This window comes from Gymnodraco acuticeps, unplaced genomic scaffold (assembly GCF_902827175.1).
Source record: "Gymnodraco acuticeps unplaced genomic scaffold, fGymAcu1.1, whole genome shotgun sequence".
In the NCBI taxonomy this organism is placed as follows: domain Eukaryota; kingdom Metazoa; phylum Chordata; class Actinopteri; order Perciformes; family Bathydraconidae; genus Gymnodraco; species Gymnodraco acuticeps.
In genome coordinates, this window is record NW_022990587.1 from 36047 (window position 1) to 48884 (window position 12838).

At 38.1% G+C, this 12838-nt stretch overlaps 1 protein-coding gene across 1 annotated transcript; it reads left to right on the forward strand.

Annotated features, from left to right (window-relative positions):
- Positions 1-953: 953 nt before the first annotated feature.
- On the forward strand, positions 954-9822 carry LOC117554153. Its single transcript, XM_034228412.1, has 3 exons — positions 954-987; positions 3504-3590; positions 7246-9822. Exon 3 carries the CDS (start codon positions 7410-7412, stop codon positions 9006-9008), a length of 1599 nt encoding a protein of 532 aa, XP_034084303.1. The 5' UTR covers positions 954-987; positions 3504-3590; positions 7246-7409; the 3' UTR covers positions 9009-9822.
- The last annotated feature ends 3016 nt before the right edge of the window (positions 9823-12838 follow it).

Here is a 12838-nt window from a genome sequence, read left to right on the forward strand (position 1 = left end):
CCGGTAAAATAAATTCTGCCCGGACATTTGACCGGCGAGAAAAAATCCTAGCGGAAACCCTGAAACAGGGATACACTTGGTTTACTGTTATGATCATTTTAGTTTGGTGCAAGAATTATTTGTTGGGTGCCCATACATAACTTTAAAGAAGCAGCCGTAACTGTATGTTTCACCTACGTAAGTGATATTTGCACGGAACGTGTATAACAAGTAGACTTAACAAAGTATCTCGGGGCTTTTGTCTTAAAAGCCACAAGAAGATGGCCATTTTTTATTTGGTGTTTCTTTTGTGTCATTTAATGGCTTCAGACAACTTTGGACATTGGAAGCTTGCAACATAAGAAAACATTTCTGTTCAAAATATGAACTTTCAAACTAGGAAGAATTTGAACTGAAAATGTTTTTACTTTAAAGAACTTCATCTGCGGTAGACATTATTGATAAAACAAATAAATTGATAAAATAATCTTTCGATAACATCTTATCGAGATGAGTGCAAAAAAAACCCAGCAGATTAACTTGCATGTTCATGGTGTGGTATTTCTGGGAAATAGGTGTGTGTGTGTGTGTGTGTGTGTGTGTGTGTGTGTGTGTGTGTGTGTGTGTGTGTGTGTGTGTGTGTTTGTGTCTGTGTGTGTGTGGTGTGTGTGTGTGTATGTGTGTGTGTGTGTGTGTGTGTGTGTTTGTGTCTGTGTGTGTGCATGCATGCGTGTGTGTGCGCGCATGTTTGTGTGTGTATGTGTGTGTGTTTGTGTCTGTCTGTGTGTGTGGGTGTGTGTGTGTGTGTGTGTGCATGCATGCGTGTGCGTGTGTGTGTGCGTGCATGTGTGTGTGTGTGTGTGTGTGTGTGTGTGTGTGTGTGTGTGTGTGTGTGTGTGCATGCATGCGTGTGCGTGTGTGTGTGTGTGTGTGTGTGCATGTGTGTGTGGTGTATAAGTAGCAGCTACAGAACTCACCCTGTCATGACGATCAGAGAAGACCTGAGTGGTAAGTTGCTTAAAAAACTCATTCACACTTTTTAAATTCCATTGTTAAGGTGACAGTGAATTTTTGTAAAAACAAAATGGCATGATTAAGTTTTAGTTTTGATATGGTTTAATGAGTTTATTAGGGCTCGGGCACCAACAAAGTAGGAGCATAGGATTATTGAAATCCTTTAAGTTATTATTATTATTATTATTAGCATAATAAATTGCATTTTAAAGGGCCTTGGTGTCCTTAACCTGTTTTTGTTCTTTTAAAGTACATTCAGATTGAACATAGTAAAACAAATGAAATTATAATGTCCGTAAAAAAATAAACATGACTTATAGTGAAAACCACCCTTGAATGATGGGATAGTGACTAAAAGCTTTAGGAATCCAAACTATAACATATAATAAGTACCCTGTATCAAGATTGATGCAAAACAAGTGCAATTTGACCTTTTTTAGAGAGGTTTAGCAACAAAAAAAACACCTCTGGGGTCATTTGGGTGGATTTGCCATATCTCTGGAACCCATTGGTCGATTTTGGTGATTAACATCTCTTTTGAACCGTTAGAGCCAATAGAATCGAGGGGGTTCCTAAATCCATCTAAACATAACCATTGAGGAGTGAGAGTGATGCGCACCCAGTTTGCCCAAACCGAAAGCTATGTTACGCTTTATATGAAAACTTGGTTTATTGCCATAAATGTTGTGATGGATTATCAGTAATCATTTCAAAGTGACACAGAGACATTGGATTAACCTTCAGCAGCGTTTAAATGCGTTGTAATGCCCTTGAACACAACCTTTGATCAGAAAACAGAAAAGGTACATATTTGCGTTTTGGCCCCGTAAAGTGAAGTTGTGTGTTGTCTTTGCTGGCTTTCCCTGCGGCGAGCTTTGGTTGCACAGTGATGAGCATGATACCATTGGAATCTGTGGAATCTCAGCTTTCATATGATATCAAGTATGTGCAGATTGCATGAAGTATAGAATATTGCTACCTTGAGATATGTGCTAAGTGCGTTAGCACTCTTTTGCTTAGTGTGTTAGAGTTGTGTTTTGTTTAGGTACAAATTGTTCATATCGTCAGTTAGCTGAGTTTCTTCCTGTTAAGTGGGTATGACACAGTAATAGGTTGTTAAATGTTAAGAAGCCCTGAGGCACAGTTTTGTGAATATTGTTGTGTTTTGCCCCCGCCGGCGGCGGCATGGGGTTTAACAGGTTAAAAGCTGGATTTGATTGGCACACTTGTCAGGACTGGGATATTTAAGGGGTCTTGATCTCACGCGATGGCAAAAAGACTCTATAGCGGCCCATAAAATGATGCTACAAATCAGCCCCTCCTTGTTCTTTGACCTACAGATATGACATTTGGTAGGAATATGTAGCATGGGGAAACGTTCAAAGAAGCCCCAGGGTGTCATATCATTAACCCAACAGGAAGTCAGTCGTTTTGAATTTCATGTGCAATTTCTGACCATATTTTAAACTTTCGCGTGCTATATTTGAACAAATGTTATCCAATCAACTATCGTTACATTTTGGCAGGTACCATCTTAAGACCTTGTGGATCAAAACATATCAAAAGCTTTACTCTACATCGAACGCCCTCCCCACGGTGTGGCGGTTAAAAGTGCAGGAAGTTGCGGTTAGTAGAGCAAACATTCTTTAATATGCTCCAGATTTCTCATGGATGATAAGAGTCCAGGCATGAAGACATCTACACGTTAATATTGACGTATATACATAGTGCTATCACAGTTGATTATTCAGACCTCTCAAAAATGTTGTCTTAATAGCATCATGGGGAAAGCTTTATAGTTACATTTGTGCGTTAGCGTAGAACCCCTCTACATTGTCAAACTTCAATCAGTCCCGCCCTGGAGACATCTATACAGAAATCTTTAATCATAGTGTCACAGCAGGAAGTTACTGTTGCTAGACTTTGGCTTACAGCTCTTGGCAGGTAAACTAGATCACCTTCATATTTAGTCAGCTCAATGTTAAGATATTCCCCTTGGCAGACTGCGAAGCTTGTGCGCTTTTTTGGAACGCCAGATGAGAGTCCCAGTCTGAGGACTTTCAAAGGTCGACATCAGGTCAGAGTCATAGTGCCACTGACTGGCAACACAAAGTCAGCATAAAGAACATCATCTGATTTACATTTCAATTTGTGTTCTACACGATGCTCTTTGTTAAAAGTGTATTATCTAGATTCTAGCGCCACATAGTGGACAGCGGAGGTGGAGGACTTACAATATGTCATTTTCAGTGCATTAAACTCAATGCAATAGGTAGGGTGGGGTTATGCGAAAGTATTTTATTTAGTACATGTAGTGTGATGTGCAGACTACGATATACAAATAATATAATAAGAAACAGTTTTTAATTAACTAATCATATTAAATAAATACTTAGTTATTACAATCTATTGACATGTGAAAAACACAGACACAGGAGAATGGATGACTGACTGTTGAACTTTAAAATATAAATACATAGAAGTAAAACTTTGTATTTGCTTTATTTTAGGAATTTGGAGTCCAAAGCGGCATGTTGAAATATCAGCAGCTGGGTTCAAACTGAGACGGGACTGAGAACGGCCAACGGCCAACAGAGGTTTGTTGGAATTCATTGTCAGTAACAGTTTTTTGTATTTAATACTAGTTTTTCAGGGAAATAAATGTTTTCACAACTTCCCATGAAAATAATGACCTTATCATGTTATAGATAGTAAATGTACTCATTAAATACATTAAAACAGCAACTATTGATTGGCAAAATAATTCAAGTAATATTAAAATGGAAAGCATTTATTAAAGTTTGACATTAAGTCCTTCTATAAAACTGTCCACACAGAACTTTTATCCTAAAGAACACGGTGACTGCTGGACCATATGATGTGGCAGTATTAAATATACTGGTGAAATGTCATTTATTATTCTGACAAAACTGCATCCACTTTGCTTCTGGCACTCCTGCAAGCCAGCTGATAATAATAATAATAATAAATGACATGTTACTTCAATTTAACTTTTTTTTATGCCTGGAGATTTAGGTTATTAACAGTGTTCTTTTGGGTTCCTATCTTTAATGATACCCTTTCATAGCTAAACACGTCAATCAAACAACAACAAAAAGGGATTTTGCACTCATTATAAACATAATAAATCAATTCATTAAATAAGATCAAACATCTACAGTTTATTCAGATGTGGAAAAACCTTTGAAAAAACTAAAACTTTTAATTGGAGTTTCAGATACATTTGAGTCTAAACCACTGTCCACATGCAGGACTTCTGTCTTACACACAACACGGTTACTTCTGTAACACGATATGGAGCTGAACTGTAATAAACACCCTGCTGAAATATTCATGTTTTTTTTTAACAAAATTGCATTCGCTCTGCTCCCCTTCCATGGAGAAACTTGTCGACCAGAAAACAGATGAAAAAAGGATCTCAGACTGATGCTTTCCAAAGAGCCGTACAAAGACAGGAATGGCATTATATAAATAAATAAAAAAACAAAAGAGCTATGCACTGCAACAAATACACATAACATCGCTATCATAACAGAGGCAAAAGGACACAATTTGCTAATGTGACCAGCCCCACCGGGGAGGGGGGGCTGCGATAATAAAAGGGGGTTAGGATACTTAACGCTAACCTGGGTTCCCCAATACGAGCCCTTAGGACAAGTCACGCAGATAAGAATAAAAGGATGGACAGGGACGCGGCCTCAAGTTCAAATGTTTACAAACGTTTATTATATAAATAATCAAGTAAAAGTTCAGTAACATAAAATGCAGATTACAACTTATTCAGCTTTCCCAGTCGACACACCTAAGTCCCACGATTGAAGGCTGGCTCTGACAAGGAGAGAATAACTCGAATAATTACAATATCACAAATATAGTGATAGTTAAAAAGTGATTATTCTGGCCAACTGCTGAGGGTTTCCCCAAAACCACAATATCACCACGTGTAGCTGTATTCGATCAACACTCACTGCAAATCACCCATATCTGCATGCAAAAAGTGCCCAGCAAACCACATGCTCCACTCCACAGTATGGCCAGGATCGTCACTGAAGAAGTATAAGCACAGAGACAGTATTAGACCTTGTGGGACAGGGTGGGTCGTTACAAGGAGGGTGCTGTAGCTTTAAAGATTGAAATCACTAGTTTGTACACAATACAACAAACTAGTCAATAAGCAAAACATAGAAGGTAGGCAAAACGGTAGCAAACTAATCCTCTGATGCAAACGCATTCACTCAATCATCACCTCACTGGACACCTCCGCAACGGTGATTCTCTACAGTCTCTGCTGGGGCTGTCAAGAAGCCTGGCGTTTACAGACCACATGTTAACAATTTAGTGGTACACTGAATGTTACAAGTAGTGATGGCAGTTTGACACTGAAGCTTCGAACGGAGCTTCAACCCTGGACTTCCTATTCCATAGAAGCAGTGCTTCGAAGCTTGCTTCAAATCACGTGACATATGACGTCCGAAGCAGCAACTGCTTCTTTTCCTGAATGAATCAACTGACTGGTTCACGGTCCATTCACGCGATTCAATGCACTGCCTCGTCTCGATTCTGACAGGTGACAGGTTGAAACAGTTTCAAACTTGAGTGCTTCAACACTTTATGACCGCTCTAAACAATGCGCAATGTGTGGGTTGTTGTCGTACTTTGCGTTGTTGCTGTTGAGTTGTTGTTGTTGTTATTGCATTTGATATCATTATAAAGCAAGACAGGAAGTAAGATAGGTCGTTCTGGGAAACACTTCGAAATGTGGAGAAGTTGTGAACAAAAAGACAATTATCAGTAATATGAAAACAGTTAAATATTTCAAGGAATAGATAGCCCAGTGGGTAGAGCCGGCGGCGATGTCCTCCGCGCAGCGATGTCCTCCACGCAGCTGGTTCAAATCCCGGAATGGACGTATTTTAATCATTGCTTTTCAACTTTAATAACTAATAAAAGGCCCTCTCCGCCCAAAAACATGTCTAGCACTCTCTAGTCTCTTCTCAATAACCCAATATAATAACCCAATACACACAATTATCAATCTTTAATTGCAAATAGAACATGATATTCAGTCTTTGTGTGTGTGTGCATCGAATATTTTTCAAGGCAAAGATACGTTAAACCCACTGCAGCCTTGCACTTCGCCAGGAGAGGTCGCTGTAACTGAAGCTTCGAGAAATGAACCTATTTCCGACACAATTGTCCAAGTGGTTTGACGCTTCATTAAAAGCTTCATTTTGCCATCACTAGTTACAAGTCCTAACAGCAGCTTCACATACCTCGTATAGGGGGAATACACGCCTCATAATAGTCACAGCTGATTTGGGTGAGGAGTGAGTGGGCATTTAAAGTGTGGCTGGAGATGCTGAACTACGTACAGCTGCGGCGTTTTCCTTATATGGAAGGGCCAGCTGACTAAAGAAGGGGGGAGGGTCTTAAAGGGCCAGTGGCGGCCCAGCCACATGAATAAATTATCTGACAGCTAATCTAGAAAACAGTTTACTTTATTTGAAAAGGCACAACATTCAAAAAACTTTAGAATTTCATGTCAGGACCATAAGGAAACTAATACATAATCTTTAACATAATATCTAAGACATCTTTGCCAGGTTTTAAAGTTCACAATTGGTAATGAAAATGTTTAAATGTAATTATCAGAGAGGGCTTAAAGGTCCCCTGTCATGCAAAATGCACTTTTAGATGTCTTTTCTACATCACCATGTGTCCCCGGTGTGTAAGGAGACTCACAAAGTGTCCGGAAATAAAACCCTGAGCTGATCCAGATTTGCTGCTGTCATGACATAATATCGGAAATGTGGGCGGGCTGTTTGGTATTTTGAGCAAAAGCCTTCAGAGACACATTCAGTATAGCTTTAATGGCTTATTTGTAAGCAGGTTTAACATGTATATTATGCTTTATACATAGATTGGTTTGCCATTTTTGTAAAGACCGATTTAAAAGACAATTATTTGGGATGAGCTCTAACTACTCTTACTATTGCATTTGTAATCAATAGAAACTATTCAAAAATGTAGATTAGAAAGATTTTCCTTATTCAAATAGTTGTTGCTTCTTGAGATCATATAAGTGCCCTACATAAATGTCATATTAGTCATAGAAAAATGTTCCTGTATTTTTTTTCATCATGCACAAGTAGCAAAAGGGAACACATAATAGTGCTTCAGTTGAGTGCTACATCCTATACATTTTCATTTTGTACATGTCGTCTTTTACAGATGTGGATCTGAGAGCACTCCATTCACTTGAAGAGCAGAAGACACACTGTTGTTGCACAGACCACAAGTCTAAAAGGTTTTCTGATTAGAATGAACTAGTACCTATTTGGAGGCCAGGTCCAGGTATCACCTGATTTTAAATTCATTACTTCAAAAACAAAATAATGTCTGGATTGTTGTCCAAACAGCTTGCTCTTCTTTCAATACAAAGCAAATTGATAAAATCAGAGACAGGGCCTTCTGTTTACATAATTCCACAGCAAGAACAACAAATCGATGAAAAAGGGTGCAAGAAATTCAGTTTTGGGAAAGAGTCCAAAACTGTTAAAACTAATCGCACCGTAATGGTTCTCGGAGCAACTGGGGCTGGGAAGTCAACTCTCATCAATGGGATGGTCAACTACATTCTAGGTATTGAATGGGAGGATCCATATCGCTTTAAGTTAGTTGATGAGGATCAGTCGAGATCTCAAGCTGAGAGCCAGACCTCTGAAGTCACTGTGTACAAAATCAACCACCAAGATAGCTTTAAAATCCCCAGCTCTCTGACCATTGTTGATACTCCAGGCTTTGGAGACACAAGAGGAATACAAAGAGACAAGGAGATCACAGAACAGATACGTAGTCTCTTCTCTGCCAAGCATGGCGTAACTGAAATTGACGCTGTGTGTTTTGTAGTTCAGGCTTCTTTAGCTCGTCTCACAGCAACACAGCAGTATGTGTTTGATTCTGTGCTCTCAATCTTTGGCAAAGATGTGGCAGAAAACATCCAGGTTCTGGTGACATTCGCAGACGGCCAACGCCCACCAGTTCTAGGGGCGATCAATGCTTCTGGCGCCCCATGTCCTAAAACAAAAGACGGGCTGCCAGTTCACTTCAAATTCAATAATTCTGCCTTGTTTGCACAGAACCAATCATCTGCTGAGGAAGATGGAGGCTTTAGCAAGATGTTCTGGGACATGGGGAAAAGAAGCATGAAGAAGTTCTTTGTTGGTTTGGATAAGCTAACACCCATAAGCTTGACAATGACAAAGGAAGTCCTCAGAGAAAGAAAGCAGCTCCAGATCTCAATTGAAAGTGTGCAGAAGCAGGTTAAAGTAGGGTTAGCCAAGATTGAGGAGATAAAAGAGACAACTGAACAACTTAAATTGCATGAAGCAGACATCAACAGAAATGAGAAATTTGAGTTTGAAGTAGTCTTCATGAAGCCTTTTCAAGAAGATATATCTGGCACTGGAGGCTTCCTCACCAACTGTCAGGTGTGTCATTTCACCTGTCACGAGGCATGTGCCTATGCCAATGATGCAGATAAAATAAAGTGTTCTGCAATGGGACCAGATGGAAACTGTACTCAGTGTCCAGGCAGATGTCATTGGAGTCAACATTTTAACCAGAAGTACAGATGGGAGTATAGGGAGGTTACAGTAAAGCAAACAGTGCAGGAGCAGAAAGCAAAGTACATGAAGGCCTCAAAGGCTAAGGGAACTGTTCAGGAAGTGATCGCCCATATGAAGGCTGAAAATCAGCGTCTTCAGGCTGAAGTGAGGAAGATGATGAAGAGGGCTGTCGAGTCTCTAAACAGACTAGGAGAGATCGCACTGAAGCCAAATCCTCTCTCCACTCCAGAGTACATTGACCTGCTGATTGAGGGAGAGAAAGCTGAGGCCAAGTCAGGCTGGAGTAAACGAGTCGAGCACCTGCTGGAGGTGAGAGGACAAGCAGAGCTCATGGCTAAAGTAGGCAGAGGAGGAAACTTTCTTTAAAGCCAGGAACCTCTAACCCAGGGAGAATTAAGACCAGTGCCAACTTAGACCAAGACAAGAGTTGAAAATAATATCAAGTTTAAGAAGATATTTAACCCGATGATACTGATCCTTACTTTTTAGTGACTTAATAACCAAGGGATGATACCAATCATGGTCCTTGTCAATTTTTCTTTGCTTACAAGTTGTTTTTTAACTTTTTTTTTCAAAGTAATGTTGTTCAAGCCATGTCAATAAAATGGAAAGAGTTTGAAGCCAAATCTTTCCTCCAATCAGAGTCCATTGCTTGCTGAATGAGAGAAGCCTGAGGCTAAGCAAGGTTGGGCTCAAAGAGTTCAGTACCTGCTAATCATGAGAGAAAAACTATGAGTCTCGACACTTGAAAATTAAAATTCAATAACTTTGCCAATGTTTTTTCTATGTTTAAACAATTGTATTTTCAGGTTCACCAAACAGGAGATAACAGATTAACCCTCTTTGTGGGAACACATTTTATGCATGTACTGTTTGGTTTGCACTTTTGTTTCCTGTTATGATCATTTACATATTTCATGTATGCAGTTTACATTGCTCAATAAATTACATTTAGCTGACGATTTTATCCAAAGCGACTTATCATGCAATGTTTTAAAAAAAGATTTGTAGCTTATTGTTTTGTATCTTCTCTTCAGGTGTATATATATGTTAAATATACTTAATGTGAACACTTTTAAACAATTATACTGATGTTTACTGAATTGCATGTTATTGTCCTGTAGTAATTAGGTGAGACATGAAGAAATTATGAAGTGATTAAAAAATATATTGTATCGTCCTTGAAGAGTTGTGTGTTTTTGTATCAATAATCTCCTACAGCTAACTTTCACTGCTGGCATCAACTTCCACATGATCTTTAGTTTCTCAAATAGTCCCTCTTTCGACTACACTAGACTTTATGTGTCACGATTTTTAAAAACTAATTTAATGACCGAGTATAGACCCAATATATATATATATATATATAGCTAGTGGCGCTGGTTAACCTGGTTGATATATTTAATGTATATTACATATTATATTCAATATAACAAATGCATAAAAATAATGGCACAAACAAATGAAAAACTACAATTTAATAGTTACAAAATATAAAAGGCAAATATATAAACATATTATGAGAACGAAAACATAATATAATGGAACGTAACATCTCAATATATGTTGCCCGATGTGTGTACATACACAGGACATTTCAATACACACAAATTCCCATTTGGTTTTCCACATGAATTCTTTATTTTGTTAGCTACATATATTCTGGGATTTACCAATGTCTTATTTTGGCTTACCTCTCTTACCTAGGTCAGGTCACTTTTTAAGAGTGGTAGATCAGACTTACTAGGATGAGATAAAATGTCTTGTTTTTAAAGTCCAACAGTTCTTGTTTAACAGAGAATCCCTTAAATAACATTAAAAAAACATTGAATATCATATTTACATTTATATTATTAAATGGTTAAAGAGTATGCACATAAATTTCATTTAGGCCATAAGAAACCCTGAGTGGCCTACACATAGCTCTGAGATGCTTTGTTATTTTCCTGTAACATCAATACTGACGCTTTGGAAAATCACATGCTCACTTTAATAAATACCTCTATTTCACTATTGCTGAACTTCTTGATACCGACTTTACTAATAATTAACAATTTATGATAAAGTGGATTGATCACTCAGGACAGTTGGCTACGGGCAGATGTAGATGGTTATGAATGTTTGGTGCATTTAGAGTCGACTTCTTCGCATTATAATTATTTCTCTTGAAGATTAAGAGCAACTAATTGTATTTGACAGAAAGTAGCTGAATGACACCAAATATACTTACAGCTAAAAACACAAGGACAACAAAGATGAGCAAGGTAAACATGTCACCAAGTCAGGGGTCTTCTGTTTACTCAATATTAAAAAGGGGGCCTCCAAGAAACAGTTTGGGAACGAGTGCATTAAAAGACTTATCTGAGTATACACTCTGTCCACAGGGTGGCAGCACAACCTTTGCTATAATGATATTTTAAAAAGCCTCCATCAAGAAGGTGGTGGACAGTCAAACATAAATTAAATAAGCTTTTTGTCATGTTTGGGAATATAGCTTTTCACAAGATTACAAAAAAATCAACGCTATTTTATGACGCAACATTTTTTTTAAACCCATAGTCTCATATTTTGTGAATTGCAAGTCACTAATGGTGCAGCTGATGCTTTTGGAATGCATATTTCAATGTAATGAATTTAATGCCTAAATGTGAAAATATAATAAAAGATACAACTTATTTAGAGTATTGACATTTTTTTACTTTGGGAACATAATAGGTGGATTGTCTGTATTTAGAATTCTCCAATTCAAGTTATTAGTCAGGAATTTAAACTTTAGAAATGTCCGAGGAAGTCTCTATTTAAATAATTTCAACCATTCTTTGCTTTGAATGTAAGTCTTTGAATTCCAACAGTGTTGTACTTACCAATGTTAACACCTGCAGAAACCTCTTTCCCTCCTTGTGATGTGTTTTTGAATCTGCTGCTGTCAGAGACAGGAAATACACTTTGAAACCAGTCTCTTCCAGGAGTGTGCAGACTTCACTGACCTGACTGCTGTGTTGATCAAAGAAAAGTGTTTCTTAAATATTATATATTGCAATGTTTGCTTTCCAATATCCTCTCTATTCTGTATGAATTTGAATGTGCACATATTAAAATAAATACTTAAAGGAGCTGAATGATTCCTCTCAATTTCAAAGCCCATCACTGAGGTTCCAAACTTACCAGAGTTATTGTTCAGTTCAGACTGCAGCTGGAGAAGATGGATGAGTTCGTTTTTTAGTATATTGTATAGCAATATTACTTATTTATTGTAATTTTCCACAATTGCCCATCATACCATAATTTCAAGCAAAAAGAGACAAGTAATCCTCTAAGTGAGGATACCACTGATATGAAAAGAAAAATGTGATGACACACTACTTTACTTTCCCATGGTGGCCTTTAGAAGAAGTACTTTAATGGGCTATTTCAATATCAATAACATTCAAGTGTAAACATGTGCTTTCTTTGGCTAGCTATTCTCTTTATTTTGTTTCAATAACTAGATTTCAAAGCAGAAAGAGCTCACTTCACTCAATTCATTTCAATTACAAAGTGTTGTAAAGACTAAGGAGATAGAGCCACATTTACCAGCTAATATTTGTGAGCAAATACTTAAGTTAAATATACATTTATAAATTATGCAATGTTAACTAGCTTTAATTAGCTTAGATGAATGTCCCTCCTGCAAAGAGATGAGTTTTCAGTCTCCCCCGGAATATGGCGTTATATTTGTGCCTCTATCCTGAGCACGCAATGAAACATGTGGAGCATAGAAAATGCTATTGAGCGCGCACTTGAACATTTTTGAGCACAGAGAAATATATGTTCTCTCATAGAACTCCTGCTCCGTGCGCAAGCAGACCGCTGCACGCGCTCTCTCTCCCCCGCTCGCTCGACCTCTCCAGCCTCCACATGTGCCACAAAACCAACCAATCGGAGAACTCGAGAAGGTCAATTCTGATTGGCTGGTCCAGCGCCATGTCGAGAGAAGAGTTGCTACAGCGGAAGTCCAAAATGCTTGATCATCACGTGGTTCAGAGAGACTCAGAAAGTTCCCGGAAGTTCGTGGCGGGCCATTTGAATCACGATTTGAATGCATTAATAACAGGATAGAAATGCAATTTTTGGTAATTAGTGGTCAATAAAGGTTTTGATTTGCAATATGTATACAACATATCGATATGTGTATGTAGTTACATCAATGTGTTGTT

Coding starts and splice junctions, on each gene's coding strand:
- LOC117554153 (XM_034228412.1), top strand. CDS start 7,410: ATGTCTGGATTGTTGTCCAAACAGCTTGCTCTTCTTTCAATACAAAGC.